This window comes from Glycine soja, chromosome 15, assembly GCF_004193775.1.
Source record: "Glycine soja cultivar W05 chromosome 15, ASM419377v2, whole genome shotgun sequence".
Lineage (NCBI taxonomy): Eukaryota > Viridiplantae > Streptophyta > Magnoliopsida > Fabales > Fabaceae > Glycine > Glycine soja.
The window spans coordinates 2,972,967-2,993,810 of record NC_041016.1 but is presented as its reverse complement, the minus strand read 5'-3'; the positions used below and the strand labels follow the sequence as shown (position 1 = coordinate 2,993,810).

General features: G+C 31.6%; 3 protein-coding genes and 1 non-coding gene across 4 annotated transcripts; 3 read left to right on the top strand and 1 right to left on the bottom strand.

Annotated features, from left to right (window-relative positions):
- Window positions 1-5,005: 5,005 nt before the first annotated feature.
- LOC114386953 (RHOMBOID-like protein 1) lies at window positions 5,006-8,421 on the bottom strand. The gene is made up of 6 exons (XM_028347031.1): window positions 7,923-8,421; window positions 7,612-7,775; window positions 7,255-7,418; window positions 6,869-7,134; window positions 5,624-5,750; window positions 5,006-5,443 (listed from the first exon to the last, which is right to left on the bottom strand). The coding sequence occupies exons 1-6, from the start codon at window positions 8,243-8,245 to the stop codon at window positions 5,318-5,320; spliced, it is 1,170 nt and encodes a 389-aa protein (XP_028202832.1). The 5' UTR covers window positions 8,246-8,421; the 3' UTR covers window positions 5,006-5,317.
- A 1,513-nt stretch (window positions 8,422-9,934) lies between these two features.
- Window positions 9,935-10,006, top strand: TRNAG-UCC. Its single transcript has one exon. It is a non-coding gene; the product is annotated as a tRNA-Gly (tRNA).
- A 40-nt stretch (window positions 10,007-10,046) lies between these two features.
- On the top strand, window positions 10,047-12,278 carry LOC114386882 (PGR5-like protein 1B, chloroplastic). Its single transcript, XM_028346945.1, has 7 exons — window positions 10,047-10,333; window positions 10,419-10,481; window positions 10,557-10,643; window positions 10,789-11,026; window positions 11,376-11,449; window positions 11,602-11,700; window positions 11,863-12,278. The coding sequence occupies exons 1-7, from the start codon at window positions 10,166-10,168 to the stop codon at window positions 11,944-11,946; spliced, it is 813 nt and encodes a 270-aa protein (XP_028202746.1). The 5' UTR covers window positions 10,047-10,165; the 3' UTR covers window positions 11,947-12,278.
- Window positions 12,279-14,079: 1,801 nt separating this feature from the next.
- LOC114385792 (oxysterol-binding protein-related protein 3C) lies at window positions 14,080-19,013 on the top strand. Its single transcript, XM_028345858.1, has 10 exons — window positions 14,080-14,348; window positions 15,184-15,277; window positions 15,571-15,687; window positions 15,788-15,860; window positions 16,174-16,292; window positions 16,519-16,640; window positions 17,098-17,274; window positions 17,651-17,795; window positions 18,221-18,399; window positions 18,612-19,013. The coding sequence occupies exons 1-10, from the start codon at window positions 14,251-14,253 to the stop codon at window positions 18,856-18,858; spliced, it is 1,371 nt and encodes a 456-aa protein (XP_028201659.1). The 5' UTR covers window positions 14,080-14,250; the 3' UTR covers window positions 18,859-19,013.
- The last annotated feature ends 1,831 nt before the right edge of the window (window positions 19,014-20,844 follow it).

Genomic DNA, 20,844 nt, shown 5'->3' with positions numbered 1-20,844 from the left:
TATAATTTATTTTTATTTTTATTTTACTTTCGATTTTTTGTTACTCATGTTCTTCCTTTCATTATCTCACCTTCCCCCACTAATGCTATCTAAAAACTAGTTCTATAACTATTTTATAAAATAGTTTTTGAAAACAAAAAATATTAACACAACCAATCACACCCTTCTCTTCAGTTTTATTTGTAGTTTTTTTCTAAAAAGTGTTAAATGAAATATATTTTTTTCTAGCTTTACTTATTGTGTAAATAAACAAAAAAAATATTACTTTTGGCATTTTAATAAAAGAAATAAATTATCGTCAAAAAGTGATACCTCTGTTGATTTTAGATTCGTGTAACTTCACTTTCAGATTTGTGACATGGGGGGACATATATAATGTTGTCATGTCTGACCCCTAGCAACAAACCTTGTTGGTCGTGAGATATAGCCTTCCCCCCAATGTGTTATAACAGAAAATATCAACTAAACTAATGATTGGAGGGTTGGTGCTATAGCAATTCCCATCCAGCAATTATAATTGGGAATTGATTTACATAAATAAATAAATACCTTGGTGATTCAGACTCATCCCCTCTTAATTCCCCTTCAGTTAAGAAACAATTTGTGCCTAGCAGTTAGATGCCCTGTTAACTTCGCCACGATTGTTTGAAAAATGAATTTATATTGAAAAAAATAAGCAAGAAGAAAGGTTGAAAAAGTATTATGAGGAACAATGATGATGCCGTAGAGTAGATGTACGGAATTTGGCATGCATGCAAATGTAGTAATCATATTCATAAAACCTTTCCCAGCATTCAACGTTGGACCATTTTATTGTATCAATGAACCGGGAATTCAGCATGCCCACAAATCAATTGGCAACTTTAACTTCACTGAAAAGCTAGGTTTTCTCTCCAGCGAATTGCCATAATTTAAAAGCTTCATGCTCTAATCCCATTGGAGCACCATGTCACATTGTCTCTACCTTTTTCTTTATTTCTCTTTTTGGGGTTCCTAAGATTATGGAGCAACTAACAACTTCCTTCTTTATAGTCTTCTCCGTATGCCTAACTACCATTGTCTAGCATATAAGGTACCAACTACCATACCATCATATTTAACTGCTTGTCACAGAATTAGGAATAGAAATTTGAGGTGATAGGAGCAGGAGAAGGCATTTACCACCTACCCTACAAAGCATCAATGGTCCTATCTTCTTTACAGGACTGACGTATTCACTCAATCCAACCGTGAAAAATTAGGTGGCACATCAGATACACATGAAAAACGTACCCAATTATAACAACTACAAGAGAGTTGAACAACTAATAGTTGCTAATTTTGTTTCAGCAAAGCCGTTGAAACAATCATATCACTTCATTTATTCAAGGCATCATGCAGGAACCGTGCAACCTGGCTAATCCATTGGTTTTTTTTTTTTTTTTATGCACCTTCTCTCTCCAATAAATTCCAAGAATACACTATTTTAAATTTTTTTTTCCAACAATACACTTGTTTTGCATGCAGGTAGGAAGGGGGAGTTGGACCCCTGACTTTTGTGCTTGAGTTTTTTTTTAATTTAAATTATTAAAAAATATAAATATTATATTATATAAAAATATTTTTAATTGGTTTTAAAATTAATTTTTTATTAAATTAATTTTTTAGTTTTTTTTTTAAATTTTTTTAAAGAGAAATATACAGATAAAAAAAATGAAAAAAAATTGAATAAAATTATAGTACAATTTATTAGTTACATTGTATGTAATTTTGTGATTAAATTTATGTGTCGTTGATATTTTTTTGTTATGCTCGTTAATTAAAAAATAAGAAAATTAGTTAGTAGTATTAAAACAAATTAAAAAATATAGTGAAAAAATAATTGATACATTTATCTTATACAGTAGACATAAAATTTAAAAGTGTAGTAACTGAGATGATAGTCAAGAATAATGAAACATATTAAACAATACAATTACAACACAAATGTGACCGAACTAATGATAATCTATGTTATGCAGGATGCATATCTTCTTCTATTTCAATTACTAGTTTGTTAAAAATAGCCAAAATTTCTATTGGGCAAAATCGTTTTCAATAGTTGGATTGTGCTAACACTTTTAGCACGTCTTCGTCATTCTTCAATTTTATTATTTCATATTCAATTAAATTTTTTAAACACTTAGCATGACTTGGTTGTCAAAAGAACAATTGTCTGACCAATTGTGATTCGTAAATTCCATAAGGGGAACCCCTATAGGTACAACTTGCTTGATTAAATCCTTGAGTTTGTCCATGTTACATCCCGAAGGAATGCCAAATCTCATTGGATTTGTTCTAGTAGATGAGTAACCCAAAAATCCACGACGTAGCATATTCCACTTCCTGTTGTAATACATAATTGCATCGTGAGTAGGAGTGATGGTGGATTAAAGCAGATTAAGTATAGCATCAGGTGTTCTATTGATGGTACATAATAATTCTATAGGGCCAACACACGAGTATTGCTCATTGCACATTAACATTGTGTAAACATCATCATCATTTTTCAATTGTAGAGATTGAAAAAAATATTGTTGACGTGCATCTATGAATGGTTGTCGATAGTAGATCTCATCCACTAATTGACTGTTAGTTAGTTGAAGGGTGTTGTGCATTCTAAGCTTGAGTGTATCAAAGAACAGTCTGTCATTAGGAACCCGCATTGGTGTTGGAGTTGGACTTTGAAAATAAACACCAGTTTGGTTGTGAGTGATTGATCCATCTAAAAAAAATGAAGGTTAATCTTGAGTTAGCAATGGTATGACTGTTTGTTTCTTCAAAAAATGACATAATAATAAGATTGAATTTGGTTTATGAAGGTATGTTGTGTGAAACTGTGCGTTTGTATTAGGTGTGTTTTGTGTTATTTATAGTTGTATGAGCTTTTGGTCACGTTGATGTGTATTGGAATCTAATGTTTCTTTTTCCCTAATAACTGATGTAGCAGATGTTCATTATAATTTTAGAGTGAAAGAAGAGATTTTGAGTTATCCATTTCATGTCAGTTTTGCTGGTGAGACATTTAATTTTGTAGAGACTAATGTAAATTGCATAGCGTTATCAATTTGAACTGTGATTTTTTCCATGTAATTAATGCAGCAGACGTCCATGATGATTTTGAGAGTGAAAAAAGAGATTATGAGTTGTTCATTTCATGTCAGTTTTACTAGTGAGACATTTAATTGTTTAGAGACTAGTGTAGATTTGCAGAGTTATTAGATGTGATTGTTTAAGTATTTTATTGATAATATAGTACAATGTTCTTCTATAAATAAATTGTTAAACAAAAAGTATTATTATTTTTAATTAAATCTAATTACATAAAAAACAAATTATATTTAGTAAAATAATTATATTAAAATTTTTAATTTGTTTTACTAAAATAAATATATTATTAGACAAAATTCATATTTTTTAAAAAAATATTCACCTAAAAAATATCTTAAGTAAATTAAATAATATAACAAAAATAATTATATTTAATAATATCATTTTCTTATTAAAAAATTAATTTAATCAACTCTTAAAAAAATTAATTTAATAAAAATGCAATTTTAAAACCAATTAAAAATATTTTTATATAATATAATATTTATATTTTTTAATAATTTAAATTAAAACAAAAAAAGAAAAAAAAAAGAGAAAAACTCAAGCATGAAAGTTGGGGTGGCCAAACCTGACTTCCTACCTACATGCAAAACAAGTGTATTGTGGGGAAAAAAATTTAAAATTGTGTATTTTAGAAATTTATTGGAGAGAGAAGGTGCATATTCGGCAAAAAAAAAAAAAAAAAAAACCCTAATCCATTAGTGAAGCACCACAATGGAGTTTATGGTCAGACTTCTAAAAACTATTTTTTTCACTTCATTTATCCTTCTCTTCCCTTAATGTCTTGTTTGGTAGGTAAGAAATTAGGAAAGAAGGGTGGAAGAAAATAATTTGGTGTGTTTAGAGGAAGAAAAATAAAGTAAATAGAAAGCATTTACCGTCTACCCTACAATATAGTAAAACTCATTATATTATTTCTTTTATATTTCTACTCATTTTTTCTTTATTTTTCTTCGATCAAAGACCCTTAATTTTCATTTTATTTCTGACTACTTTCTCTCATTTTCTTTATTTGCATTTACCCTATATCTCTCTTCCCTGACAAGGAAGGCCTAAAGTTTTGTTTACTTTTGTAAAAAAGCTACAAAATGATTGGAACCGAAGAATAATATGGCATATGACAATCCTTCTCTTGTTTAGAATGGTACAAGGCACAAAGGACTGAAAGGAGAGAATGTATTTGTATGGGTCCCACCTAAAAATATTTTATGTCCAATTTTGAAAGCAAAGTGGTGGGAGTAAAGTTTTAAGGAGGTATAAAAATAAAGGTTTAAGTATCACTTTAATCCTCAAATTATTTTAAATAATTTAATTTATTTTTTAATTTTTTAGAAGAATTAATTTGTTTCTTAAGTTTTTAAAAATAAATTAATTTGGTCGTTAAATTTTTAAAATGAATAAATTTAATTATTATTTCCAAATTTTTAAGAACTTAAAAAGAGCAAATTAAATCATTTACAATAATTTGAAAACTAAATTAATTTATTTTTAAAAACTTGAAATTCAAATTGAACTTTTTAAAAATCAAATTAATTTCATTTTTAAGAATTTGAATACCAAATTCAACCTTTAAAAAATTTAAGAACTAAATTGAACCATTTAAAATAATTTGATAACCAAATTAATAATCAAACTAAAAATGAAACTATTTTATATCATATTGATAATCAAACCAAATTGTTTATATCATATCTATTTTATCTGGGCAATTATTTTATTTTATTTACATTTTTTTCCTTTAACTTATTACACAACCAAATAAGAGTAAAGAAAAAAATTATATATTTTCATTTCATTTTCTCTTTTACCAAAACATAGAATCATTCTATTAGACATTGTTTAACAAAAAGAACTGACCAGAAACAGGATCCAAAGCTAAAAAATCTAAAGCGTGATTTTTTTCCTACAATCAATCCATTTGACAACATTTACTATATTTGAGAAGTATTTTGCTTCTTTAATCAATTACAACTTCCTCTCTGCTCTCTGCTCCAGTAACAAAAGAATAATTGCACATTGTAATTCACGACTAAGAAGGAAAAGCAGTGACAACAATATACTCTTAATGGCAGTCATAACAACCATTATTGCCTATCCAAAAGAAATAATTTCTCTGTAGTATCAAGTATGATCATATACACAGGTAGTTGAATGGTATTTGCATTAAGAAATGTTGCATGTATATCTATCAACTGCAAAGTCGAGAGCATAGCTGTTGTTGAGCCTCCGAAGTGCTAGTATTTGAAAGAGGAAACATGTCACTTCTCCCATTGCTCAGGCATGTTATGTTGAGTTGGTTTCCAATTTGGGTTGACTACAGCAGAAAATATCAATATCAAAACCAATTTAGACATAGGAAAAACATCGTGTAACAATCTCCTTAAATCATCTACAGATTTGGCAACAAAATCATACAATTCCTTTCAACCCAGCCACATAATTTAATTCAACCTGGCCTGTATGGATGCAAAGTACATAATGAAAGAGCACTCACCTCACAATAAAGTTGTTGTGATTTGCAGCTCCATTTTGAGGTAGGGATACAACTTAAGTAATGGCACCATGAGCAACGATCATTCAAGTTAGCACTTCGAAGAAGCAAAACCAGCCCAGTAACCAACCTGTCAAAATATATAACTTTCAGATTTGGGGGCCTAGTGTGATAAAGCGAACTACAAAGCACCCCCAACAGAGATAAAATCACAAAGGTAATAATAAGAAAAATAGTAATTCACAGGCCATAAGACTCAATGAATATATTATTGTAGTATGAATTTATAAATCTTGCTGTGGAGGAAAAACATAGGCAATAATATACAAATAACTCAGAGCAAGGAGGATCTGGAACCATCGTGAAACAGAGAAAAACAGGAAAAGCAAAACACAAGAGAGATTTCCAATACTAATGCATGTCTGGCAAAGCCTCTGTGAAGCCCATAAACAGACACTCAGAAGCTTAAATACCATGCCAACAAATTTCTTTAACATAGTTGTTAGAATCTTAATAATTGTGATTCAAATAGCATAATTTGATACAATTTTGTATCATGTGATGAATTGTAGATGACTTTGAATCTTGTGATACATGGATAAAGCAGTACAATTCCGTATAACCAATACAAATAACTTGATTTATCAATTTTTTATTTTATACTATTCTTTCACCAAGTCTCATCAAAGAATTTGAAAAGTAAGATAAGCTTAAATTGTTAAATAGAAAGGAATTGAAGGAGCACTATTGCATGCACTCTATTGATTATTCTGATGTTCTAATACCACCACTTACTCATTATATGCATTCTATTTGGTCGTTCCATTCTCTACTTTCAATCTTTTGAAACATAGGTTTCACACATAATTATGATTTGTTTTGGGGGACTTATGCTTAAGTGGTTTTATCAGTTCTAGTTTAAAATTATTACATCAAACATTACACACCACTTATATAATACTGCTTAAGTAGTATATTTCAATTTTTTTACATTGTGCTTTTGAATCTTGTCATTTGATACACTTTATGATTAGCAATTCAAAAATTAGCTTGGCAATTCACAATTTGAATCCCAATTTGATAACCTTGTTCTTTAGTATTAAATCAGTGTATTTAGGAAACAAGCATCAAAGTCCCAATCTTGTGTAAATACCCTATTGTAGAAAACAATGCAATTAGATCCCTAATAAAAATACAAGGTAATGTTCAAAACAGAAAGGAAGAGAAACAAAGAAAAAGAGAACTTACCCGGCAATCAGTAGTATGAAGGATATGACCCACAGTGCATACTGATAAGGTTTGTGCTTATATTTCACCGAAGGTGCAGCAGCTACAGAGTGAGAATTCCTGTGTCTACTACTAACCCATTTGAACTGGGGGCGAATCAGAAAGATAAACCCAAGAAGAAAGCCAGAGACAAATCCTCCAATATGAGCAAAATTGTCCACATGTGGAAGAATTCCAACAGCTAAATTGATTACAACGATGACTATAAGAGTCAGTAACGCTGCAAACTGCAAAACAATACAAACATAAAATGGAAAAGAAATAAATGTCTGTTGCACAAAGGCAGAGCGGATCATTTATTACGAAGCAAGCACTATTGAATTGAACACATTTTTTGATCCATTCACCTTATTGGCATATATTGTCCAATTTATCAAGAGCTCCGATAACATGCCTCCCAGTAAGCCAAATAATGCACCAGAAGCACCAACCGAGATTCCCTCTTGTATGAATAGAGCAGACAGCAAACTGCCTCCAAAACCGGATATCACATACAGAAATCCAATTCGAACTGCCAAAGGACAAGCCAACGTAGAAATTACAATCAGAAACTGAGATAGTTGTGCTAAAGTCTGCTAAGTTTCTTCCAGAACATATATTTATGCAATAAACCCTTAATAATGTGAAAAGTTTTGGTGATGGAAAAGGGAAATGAGTGAATGATGATATAATTGACAATGCAAGGATAATTACCAGAACCGTACCAAATCCAAATTCTTGCTCTAGGCGAATTCCAATGAAAACAAGACTCAACATGTTGGCAAGCAGATGAACAACCCCACCGTGCAACCATATACAAGAGAAAAGGCGCCAAACCTGGTGTCTATGAATCACTTTACCCACTTCAAGAGCACCCATCTTCTCTAATCTAAATAAAAATTAAAAAATGTCAACAACGTATGTACCTACAAAGTATTCATTAGTCATTGCAACAATGTATGACACATGATTTTTAAATTATAATCTCAATGAAAATAAAATTGTGCTTTTAGGTGATGAGAGAAGAAGAACTCACGTGGAGGAAGAAGGACCAAAGAGAGGGTTCTCTTTAAGAGGTTGAAATGAGAATCTTCCGAGAAAAGAGGCAACGCAGGAACCGTAAAAGGAATGCTTAGGACAATCGTTTATATACATCGTGACGATGAAGACGACGATGTTGGCCACCACGAAGGTGGGGACCAGCCATGGGAACCAGCGCTTGAAGAGGCTGAAGTCACGATCGCGCACGGCGGGGGGGCTCGGCGGTGAAGGAGAGAGCCTCCGCCCACAACCGGCGATGGTGTCGCGGCGCGGATGAACCTGCACCTCGACGGTGGCAGAAGATGGGTCCCTCCCCATGATCCCTTTTGGCAAAGATTGAAACTTTGCTAACGCATTGGCATTGCAGTAATTAAGATTTGGGGAAAACGGGAATCCAAGTTAGGAAATGTTTGGTTGTTCTTGTTTCTTTGCCTTTCCTTACAGACTCATTTTCTAACCAATGCCACCTACCATTAGCTCTCACTTTGTTATTTCTTCCCAAATTTTTCTTCTTCTTCTTTTTTTTCAATTATTATTATTGTTATATTTTTTAAAAGAATTATTATTATTCTACGCCTTTGCGAGAGTATAATATAAATTTATTTATATGTAAGTCCTTTTTTTTTCTTTTTAATTGATGTTGCCGTTGCACTTGCATTGCACTCCAATAATGGGACCTGCTTTTAACGTGACGGTAATATGTTGTATATCTGCATTACAAAAAAATTTGAATCAAAATAAAGTGTGTGTAAATATATGAATGTCATTATTCATTTTTTTCTCTGTTTTATCTCTGTCAAACATAGAGTTAAGATCGGGATTTCATGTTTATTCCAAGATTTGCTGATCATTCGCACCGAAATCTACAATGTAGGATTTGAAGTATTTTAATTCTTGCACGAGGGGGCAGCTATCTAAGTAGTTTTGTCGTCATATAATTAAGATAGTATAAAAAAAAGGACTAAATTCTTTTTTATTAATAAATATTTAATGTGATTGTTTAATTATTAAAATACATGCAACTTAACTGTTTTGTACGTTTTCTTACTAACAACGTGAGTCTAATCCAATAATAATAATAAAAAATTACGTGACCACTATACTAACGTTTTTTAGTGAATAAAGTAATTGTATACGTTAAAATTCATTTAAAAAATTATCACTTTTAATGGATATTTTTTTTTCATTCTTATGTATCTGGAATCGGATACTTAATTATATGTTTAAAAGATAAACTTACATGTGAAAATTGATGTTTATATATATCCATTGCATTGATGTAAATTTCTCTAATATATATCTTCTGGATTATTTCAACATTATAAAAAATGAGTGACAATATACACATGATGTTTATAGTTACCTTACGGGAAAGGGACTACAAATCTACACTGTTCCATGTACGCATCCTCTCCGTCTTTTACTCCGGCCAGTATTCTAATTTATAAAGCAATTCCTGAATTGTCTTCGAAGCAATACCCATGTTGAATTTAAAATCTACCATTTTAACTTGTTTACGAACATAAAATTTGAACTCGACTTATTCTAATTATTTTTTCTTCCGTTGTTTTGGTTTTAAAAATTATTAAGTTAATATATTTAATGGATATTTTACATTAAAAAATCAAACAAAAGTATGAAGATAAATACATGAATAAAATATGAAATCTATCTATTATTCTCTACATAGAACTATAAATTATTGAGCAGAAGAAATGTATATATTTGTACATTTTTTATGTAGAATAATCAGATTCTGGCATTGTATATGTAAGTATTAAGTATTCCTCGATAATATTTATATCAAATTTTTTTTGTCATTAGCATTCGTATAAATTATGAAGTTTTCTTTTTCTGTTCTTTGTTGTCTTTTACTTCGTATCATATATATAAAAGAAAAAAAAAACTCGAGTAAGTTTTTAAATTATTTGTTTGCTAAACTAATTAATGTCGAAATCATGACTAAAACATTTCTCTTAGAATAATGTTGAAGGATTAGTCAACAAGGCGTTTGTAGTCCAACGGTTAGGATAATTGCCTTCCAAGCAATAGACCCGGGTTCGACTCCCGGCAAACGCAATGATTCTTTTTTATTTTATTTTTTCTACGGAGCAAAAGAGAATTGGGGGCGAAACCAAACCAATCATCGTGAATTGATGTTGTCTCTATTTATTTGTGTGGTCGGGTTCCATTTTCCTTCTTTAGAAAGCGTAACGTAAGAGAAACAAATAACTAAGAATGAAAGTGAAGGTGATGGGGTTCAGCGTGATACCCAAAATCAGAAGCAGCAGCGTTTGCCTGTTCTCCGTTCGAGCCTGCCACGAACTCCCTCATGGACCTTCCTGCATCTACGTTGGCCCCCTCCACACCGCAACCCAAGAGACCCTCGAAGCTCTTTACTCTCAGGCATCAATCTATTATTTTAATTACCCTTCTACCCATACCATTCATTTATTTCCGTAGCTGCTCTTAATTTTTGCTAATTAAACAGGCTCGTGATGCTTATTACAGTGGAGACCCTTTGATACTTGATGACATGTTTGATAGAGTAGAGGTATCTATCTATTTCTTCATTTCACCACTCAACTTTACCCACTTATATTATTATTAACTCCTCTTATGGAAACAGTTGAAGCTTAAGTGGTATGGTTCTAAGTCTGTTGTCAAGTATCCTCGATGCAGTATCAGGAGGCATTCTACCTATGCTGATGCTGACGTAATTCTCAACTTTTGCTTTCAAACATTAATCAATATTTTCTAACTAATTTGGAGAATTTATGAGGTTAAAATGTTCTTCTGCCTCCTTTTTCTTTTCTCTTGGTCTCTTCACTTGTATATTGAGTGGTGTGGATGTAGGGCAGGAAGATCTGTCTATGGCTATTGCATTAGCAGGCTTATGGTCCCTATTTCTTGCTCTTGGCTGTTCTGCGTGTGTTTGGCCCATATATTACACTGTTAGCACAGCTTATCAGAAAGCATTCGACTCAGGATTATCATACGATAGCCCAGCATCAGTTCTAGGGCTTCTTTTCGTGGTGAATAGCATTATCTTCATGACACTGGGTTTGGCCATTGGCTACCCAGTTGCTTCAGCTTCAGGTAAAAATCATTTTCACATTAAATGACAAGCCCTCTTTCATTTAGTTCAATTCTTGATGGGAGAGTTTTTGATAAGGATTGTATTTTTTTAGTGGTGTTCTCCAATCAGATTTAATTTCTCACCTTGGAAACTTATGCTAATATTTAATGTAAACATTTGTTTTGCGGATTATTGAGGTGAAACTCCAAAATTCTATTTAGAGAATAGCACGAAAAACACTTAAGACACTGTATGTATATAAGTTTTGTCCTTTTGGTAACTCAGGAAAAAATATGGAATGGTTCATTTCAGCATGTCTTCTACTGCTAATATATTTATTTATATCATATTAACTGCACATTTTCACAGTTAAGGTGCTTCAAGGTCTGTGGAGGAATGATTTAGCAGCACTAAAGGGTTCTTGTCCAAATTGTGGAGAAGAGGTCAGTCATTAAGTTATATACACAAACTGTCATATATATAGGTCTCTGGTGTCTTTTCTAACTTGTTGCTTCACTGGGTGGTCCTATTTGTCCTGATAGAGAAGCACATATTTAATGTTAGTTAAACTTCTCTTAAATTCCTTTTCTTTCAGGTATTTGCATTTGTGAGAACGGACAAGGCTAACAACTCTTCCCACAGAGCAGATTGTCATGTGTGTGAATGCTTATTGGAATTTCGCACCAAAGTTGAGGTAATAATATAGATTCTTTTTACTACTTGCATAAGGCAGTTCATAAGATTAGACTGCTATTTAATTCTCATTTTATGAGTAGAGAATAAAAACATGACAGTGTAAAGCAAGAGTTGCAGCTATTCTGCTCTTTGCATGACAGATGATGTTATTATTTTGCAGCAATCGGCTTTAAGATTAGGGAGACAATGGGTTTATGGGCGTATTTACCTTGTTCGCAGATCCAGACGCCAAGGAGACCCGTAAATTTTCTTCGCATCTGGGGCTTATATGATTGTGATGAATAGTAGCTATTAAGGAATGTATAAAACCGAATTATGTTCAGTTCTTCTTATTACAAAACAGTTTTGTTAGAACTCAGAAGCCATCTTGTAACAGTTTCATAAAGGAAATAATTGACATGTCAATGGTTGATTTGATGGCAAGTTAGTGTTAACGATTTTATTTTTTGAAGCTGTTATAGATGTTAAATGTAACTTAAGTATTAGCTATGAATGGTTAAATGTAAACCACTGTGCAACATCTGAACGTGTTCAATAGAAGACTGCAAGTACAGTACCGCTGCCAAATTCTTTTCACTCGACTTCAGACAACTATGGCCCAATATCAAATCACAAAATCATTAAAATGTCAATTACGTTCGAAAGTTTAGCATCACTAGAATCAAATTACTTGTCTCCCTTATATGCTTAATTTTTATGCTTTCAATCAAAGAATAACACATCAAGGGAGAGAAGATACAACTAAGAAAGATAATGTTGCTATTTGAAAAAGAGAATTAAACTTTCTTAATATTTTCAAATCAAACTACATCAAGGTGAGAAAACTATTTATGCAAATTGAACTCATTAAACTCGCAGGTTACGAAAATTAAACCCAAAAAACTCATATTCTAAATATTTTTAATTTTAAATGAGCCTCATTTTATAAGACTCACAACTACGTAAATCGTGGACTAAACAGTCTATCTCCGTAACACAACTTTCATACCAAGCTCTACCTATTTTTATTTTTATTTTTTATGAAGGGGAGGGGGATCAAGCTCTACCTATAATAATAATAGTTCATATATATAAAATCCTTTTGAAAAATTTACTTAGCCTTTTGAATAAGACCATTTTAAAATTGTTTTTGACTAAAATACTCTTAATTATTTTATAAATTTAAAAATAAATAAATAATAAACGCTCTAATTTATTAAGATAAATTCTATGTCTTTTGTGAGGATTAACAAAGATGACTAAAAATATATTAATTAATTAGGTAAAAAGAGTAAAATGATGTATAAATTATTTATAAATTCAATATTACTATTTTTTTTTTGGTGTAAATAATGTTAATGAAGATCCAACTTGAATTCTCGTATATTTATTCAAATCTCTATTACCACGGGCACTCTAAGTTATCTTTAGTAAGACTTGCTAGAAATGTATAAGTTTATTTGATTAGAATAAACTTATTTAATGAACGGAATTATTTTAATAACTTGTAAAAAATAAGTTAGCTTAAATAAGTTATTAACCGTTTATGTTTTTTAATTTTATTCTTTTATTTAATTTAAAAATCTTCTTATCTTTTTTTATATTGTATGGACAAAAAATATCATTTATAAGTTTACGTTCTTACATGAAAATATTGTTTACAAGTTTAAGTTTTTTATATGCACACCTAATACACACGAGAGTCCATTCATTAATTATCATTATTACACCACTTTTTAAGGTTAGAAATTTTTTTAAATTATATCAATTTTATAATTATTTACTAAATTATTCTATAATTTTTTCAAGAACTGTATGACCTATTTTGTTTTCTTGCATGATTTTTATTTTATCAATTTAATTTGTAAAAATAAAATTTTTTCTTTTGTTAACTAAACTTTGCATACAATTGAATATGTGATTTTAAGTTATTCGACATTAATTTTATCAAACATGTCCTATTTAGTAGATTTATTATTGAGCCTTTTAAAATAAAATAAAAATCATATATATAAATACGGAGTTATTAGTAATAATAAATTAGAGTGTAACTTGTGATCATAATAATAATATTTAGAGGAAAGTCAAAGCATAATTGTGGCCGTTAAAAATGATCCCTGCTCCCTTTCCTTTCGATTTTGTTGGTTGCTGTCTGTGTCTCCACTCCCTTCCCTGCTATTCGCACGCGCCATAAAAGTAGCGCCAGTCACTGCTTATACGTTCGTTCAACTCGAATCTTGATCCACACTTCCTTCCTTTCTTCCTTCGGATTCTAAACTCAACTCCAACACACTCAAATCCAAACACCAAACAGAACCAAATTCTCTGTTCTCTTCTTTCTCAACATTTCAATGCTCAATTAATCCCTCAAATCTTTCTTCCTTTTTTCTCTTTCTAACGCCCACTCCTTTCTCTCTTAATTATTATTATTATTATCATTCTTTCTTCCTTTTTTCATTCCAAACAAACAATTTGTTTTTTTGCCAATTCGATTTGCTTCAGCGTCGAGGAGCCATAGTCGATTTGTTTCCCTTCTGTCTGATCTTCTGAATTAAGGTTCTACAGAGAGATGGGTAGCCCCAAGAAGAATGAAAATAAGGGCTTTTTCGCCGCCATGACTTCCGGCATCTCCATGTTCAGCAGCGCCATGCACCGATCTGTCAACGGGTATTTTTTCTCAAACCAACAAAGTTTCATCTTTAGATTCTCTCTATTCCTATTCTAATTCATGTGTATATTATCATAATTCCTCTGTGTTGTGTCATCATACATTGTATCTACACTTACGTTTAATTCTTAGCTTATAGTTTGAAGTGTCATTGACAGCATCACATGATTATGTAATATTTGTTGGATTTTATAGTTTTAGCACTTGAATTTTACGACCTAGGTTTACCTGTGTGCTTCAACTTGCATTCATATTGTGTAACAAGCAAGCAACTTGCATTTCCCGGTGACTTTTATAACTGCAATTATTTGTCTGTATGGTATGCTTCACCCGAGATTGTATTCATCTCAAGCACATACATGATCATAGCTTTTGAGGAAGACATAAGATTTTAATTATTACAAAGTATTAGGTACAGCAAAGTCATGTTGTTATTATAGTGTTATAGTCTTTTCAAAATACTAAAATGACTGGAAAAGATAATTTTTCCTCCATATACTTGTTCTTATTTCCAAGCTCTCAACACCATACTGGCATGACTTATCGGGAAGTGTTCCATCAAGGATCTGCTTTCCAAAGTAATATTCGACAGTTTTATACATCAAGGATGTGAGCTACAAGTAATTATTAGAGATAAATGTCTGCTTATGGAAGTGGAATCTCTTGAATCACTGATATTTCTCAAGAAATGAAGAAAGCTTATGGAAATTTTATCCCAAGCTTTTTGGTCCTTGGACATCATTCTATGACACCTCCATCCATTTTGGTTTCATCAGTAAGAAATGTAGTGATTCTGTGGAATGCAAGCTTACACATGTTCTCCTTTGATTCCAGATTGCTGGGATATGAAGGGGTAGAAGTCATAAATCCGGACGGTGGTAAAGAGGATGCAGAGGAGGAAGCTCAAAGAGGAAGATGGAAACCAGAGGTGCATATTTTGCCTGTTTATTTTGTTAATGTTATTTTTGCAGTTCCAACTTTTTTCAGTATCACCTTATTTTTTACTTCCTGGTTAGACATTGAAAATGCTCATGGTTGCCATTCCTATGTCTACCTTAAGTTATCTATTTGTCTTGCTTTTTAGTTTTATTGATTGTTGATCATAAGGATGGCACCCATTTTTTTGGTTTTACTTTATTTTCTATTTTTCTTCTTCAGCACATACCTGATGCATACTTTATTGTGATATTATTTTTTCCTATCTTTGACTTTTGTATACAGGAAAGAGATGGTTACTGGAAGATGATGCACAAATATATTGGCTCAGATGTAACATCAATGGTAACACTACCAGTTATTATTTTTGAACCAATGACTATGCTTCAGAAAATGGCAGAGGTTTGCACAGCTCTATTTTATTTTTTGTGTTTTCTGCTTTGTTAAATTGCTTTATTTGTTTGTATTGGCACTTGATTGAGCTTTGAATTGTTCGAACTAGTTGATGGAGTACTCCTACCTGTTAGATCAGGCAGATGAATGTGAGGACCCATACATGCGGCTGGTGTATGCATGTGAGTTATTTGTTCCCTTTGTATTTCTCTGTCATTTTTTAATTGTTTTGATCAATTGAATTGAATTTTCATCTTAAAGGTAATGGAGGGTGTTGTAAACCTAAAGATAAGAATGAATAGCATTCTATCTAGTTTTGACATGTGATTGAGACTGTACCTGAATTTTTTTCTTTAAAGAAAAGGGTTGTGGTTGAATTGACCCCAAAAATGTTGTGTTAATTCTTGTTCTTCTAATTACATTGAAGTATTTGTTAGCTTTGTGGATGTACTTTCTGATTATTTCATACTATTATAACTTATTTAATCATTGCAGCATCATGGGCTATATCTGTGTACTTCGCATACCAACGAACCTGGAAGCCTTTTAACCCTATCCTTGGAGAGACTTATGAGATGGCTAACCATGGTGGAATTACATTTCTTGCAGAACAGGTACCTTTTAAGTATGTGATTCTCATGAGAACTCTCTCACTCTCCCCACACTTTTTACACCATGTTTCCTTTGTAATTTATGCCGGCATTTGGAAGAACTGTTATGTTCTTCTCATGCTTATTTTCTTGCATTGTTAGGTGAACACTTTTAAGGAAATTTCAATTTCTCTTCTCTGTTATCTTCTCCCTTATATTGGATATCTTATAGATATATTTTTAATGTCAGGTGAGTCACCATCCCCCAATGAGTGCTGGGCATGCTGAGAATGAGCATTTTACATATGATGTGACTTCAAAGTTAAAGACTAAGTTTTTGGGAAATTCTGTTGATGTTTACCCTGTTGGAAGGTGATCAATACATTGCATTTGTTTGGTAGATTACCTTATTATCCTATTCTATTTTTATTGTACTTATTTTTTGTATCCTTCCAACTTCCTATTGCTCCATTCATATGCCACACTCTGCTTGAGAGTTTGCATACCATCTCTTTCCAGAGTTATTTATTCTATATTGAAAAGATAGAGTTGTGAGTATTTTCTAGCTGGGTAGAGACATATAACGGCATTTTAGGCATGCTTTTTCTAATCTAATTACAATGCTTTTCAAGAATCGTGCAAGAAGTTTTCCACTTTTGGTTTTATAAGGAATCTTAATACACTATTGCTATGAGGTGCAGTGTGTATAGTGTTATATAAGTATACAACAGATTTGGTCTTCGCTTCACTTTTTTTGTTCACAGAATTGTCATTTTTCTATCATTTTCTTGCTAGGAATAATTATAGGTTTTGTGATCATTGTTTGCAGAACACGGGTAACCCTCAAGAGGGATGGTGTAGTCATAGATTTGGTTCCCCCTCCAACCAAGGTTAATAATTTGATATTTGGCCGAACATGGATTGATTCACCTGGGGAGATGATAATGACAAACTTGACAACTGGAGACAAAGTTGTACTATACTTTCAACCATGTGGATGGTTTGGGTATGTAACATCATTTTCTTGTATTGTTTTTCAATTAAAACATTTGTGATTGGTTTGTAATAATACTATATTGGATTTATATTAAACTTGTGGACAATTATATCGATATCAGTACAGTTTGACTTCAATGTACAATGAAATTAAAATGTCTTAGGAGTGTCATGGCATTGAATTTTCCTGCATTGCCTGACTATTTGATTTGGTTCTCCAGTAGCAGTAAACTACTCATCTTTTGCTTGTTAAAATTGAATGTCTTTTTAAAGAGAATTGAATGACTTAAATCCTTTCCATTTATGATTTCTATTTCTTTAATCTTTCTCCATTCAAATATTAGATTCTTTAATTAGCTTTTTGCGTGTTTCCTGATATCTTGCAGGGCTGGTCGCTATGAAGTAGATGGATATGTTTATAATTCTGCTGAGGAGCCTAAAATATTGATGACTGGGAAGTGGAATGAGTCAATGAGTTATCAACCTTGCGATTCGGAAGGAGAGCCTCTTCCAGGCACTGAATTGAAAGAGGTGTGTGTGTTTCAAATTTTCAACTATCATTACTTTATTAGTCTATTTTATTTTTTGTAGACCAAATCCTCAAACTTTACGAATATGATTATAAACTTAACATCAGTTGAAGAAACTTCATGACGTGAGGAACAAATATCCAAGTTTATTTTGATGATTTGTGATGCATTTTATTATGTCTTTCTCTGTGTGAAATTGCGAATCAGTTGACAATACACACATTCATAATCCTTTCATTTGAGTGTTACTGGAGAATTCTTTGAATAGCAGTTATAACCGTTGCTATCAAGTATCAAGAATCTAATACTTCAAAATAGGAAGTATTTTTACTTTTATACTTTTTTGCTGATACATCAATTAGTGAAGGCATTAACAAAGTTATTTATAATTGTTATTGGTATTTTATCTGTAATTTTATTCTGCAGGTTTGGCATGTTGCTGATGTTCCAAAGAATGATAAATTCCAGTATACATACTTTGCACATAAAATAAACAGCTTTGACACTGCCCCTAAAAAATTGTTGGCATCAGACTCTCGTTTACGTCCAGATAGATATGCACTTGAGATGGGTGATCTATCCAAATCAGGGGCAGAAAAGAGCAGGTTGCTTACCTTTACTTTCATTCCCCTTTTGCTTGAAAATATGATAGTTAGTGCATTCTAAAAGCAATACAAATATAAAACCGAGTAACAGTTTTGCATGGTCAGTGTTGTCTTCTACAGTTACAATATTTAGTACAACAATTTGCTATTTTGCCTTCTGAGTTTTCCTAGGCATAACTTCACACTAAGATGTTGTGTGTCTTTCCTAACAGTTTGGAGGACAAGCAACGCACTGAAAAGAAAATCCGAGAAGCCAAAGAGCATAAATTTACACCGAGATGGTTTGATTTAACTGAAGAAGTGACATCAACTCCTTGGGGTGATTTGGAGATCTATCAATACAATGGTAAATACACCGAGCATCGGGCTGCTATAGATAACTCAGGCAGCATTGATCATGTTGATAATAAAGAAATTGAATTCAATCCATGGCAGTATGGCAATTTGTCCACCGAATGAGTGGTTTTGATGTGTTTTTGGTTTTTGGATGCCACAGTTAGTTGATGTAACTTCTTTTATTGATACATGGAAGATATTTGTTTCTAGCTAACGGTTGGCCAGTGTACATTATAGCTGCAGTTCATTATTATGCCTTATCCAATGTTTTTTTTCCACTGTTTTTTTGCCAAGAGTAGCATGCAAAATACTCAATATTTTACCGTGTATAAAAACATTTGCCCTACAGCCCCTACCTATCCGTTCAAACCTTTGGAAAGAACAATATAAGATCTAAACAAAGAACATGTATGTTGTGTATGTATTTTATAAAACCTTGGTAGGCATTGTAAAGGTCTGAGAAAATCTGGGCTTGTTTTGTTATGCTTGGAAAAGGATAAAGTTGAGAATGAGAAAGATGGTTTGGTTTCTCAACATGGAAGAATAATGTTATTTGCTTTATATATATATAAACAAAAAAGAATAATGCTATTTGTATAATAAATTCTACAAATAATGAAAGATAAAGAGAAAAGTATGAAATGTAATGAGTGATACTGATATGATGGAGATGTTATAAGTATATTTTTTTTCCTTTTTTTAGGAGATTTTTTAATGAGAGGAAAACGAAAATCATCATGAAATTATTCAAAACTTGTTATTGCAATGCCTAAAAAAAAAAGTTGTTATTGTAAACATTTTGCAGTTTCTTCAATTTAAATTTTTTGAAGGAATTTCAAACATATAAACAAATAAAGATCGAGGGGGAAAGGTGTTTGTTATTATTATTATTTAAAAAAACTAAAAAATCTCAAGTAATTTTTATTTTGTTTTATGACTTTAATGATTTGTATTCAGACTATGAAAATAATATAATTTTAGTTTTGCTTATATTTTTTAAGAAATAAAACAAAATGAAAAAAGTGACGTTTTTTATAATTAAAATTAAAAACAAAAGATTTTTCATAATTAAACACAACAAACTCGTATTGTTAATCGTGGCTTCGGTTTATAATGTAAAAAACAACACATATGAGTGGCTCGGGGTAGATGGGACTTCAAATTCAATGCTAAGAATAAGTATTTGTGTCTGTCTGCTGTGCTGCAATTAGAATCATACCATCTGCCGTGCTGCTCACACTCCTCATCTCTCTTGTTCACCTTTATTTCTGGTTTACCAACCTCATCTCTCATATATGAACATTTCTCTATTACACTGATCAATTATCACCGATCCACATAATATAACATATAATTCAAATCATATATTACAATAAATAAATAAAACTCCATGTAGCTGCCATAATGCCAGGTTGGGCTTGGGTGTTGTACAGCCGCATAATCCTTTTCCAATCATTTAATGTCTTAGCATAATACATATATTGAATGCAAGATATAGATGAATTTAATTACGATCGATTACAAGGCTTCACCAAGTTTATTCATTCAATATCAAGTTTGAATTTGAATATATATAACATCGAATGCAAGTATTTAGATGTTTAAATGAGTTGAATATTTAAAATTCACACATTTCGTGAAGGAAATTCTTGCGTGACTAGCTTGCTAACAAGGGCTCTTAGGATGATATGACTTTCATAGTTTGAGTGAGATGTCCTTCATGGTTATCTCACATGTTATTTGTCGTTGCTAGCTATAGACACTAACTTTAGTCGTTCGTCTTAGCTTTATGTTTTTGTTTTGTTTTTCTCTGTATTTCTTAATGAAAAAAAAATGGAATGCAAATATTTAGATATCTAAATGAATTGAATGCTTGTCAAGTTTGATATTTTAAAAAAAGTTGGTCAAGTTTGATTTATTTGCTTAAACAAGATAAAGTAAAAGCTTCATCTCTACTTATTTAAAATATGAATCTTGAATCATCTTATTCAAATTATTTATATTTTTATTATTTTTCTTCAGATAGATTTGTGCTATAAAACAAATTTCTTCAGATAAAAGCTCAACTCTACAATTTATCCCTGCCTCGATAAATGCCTGGCAGATTTT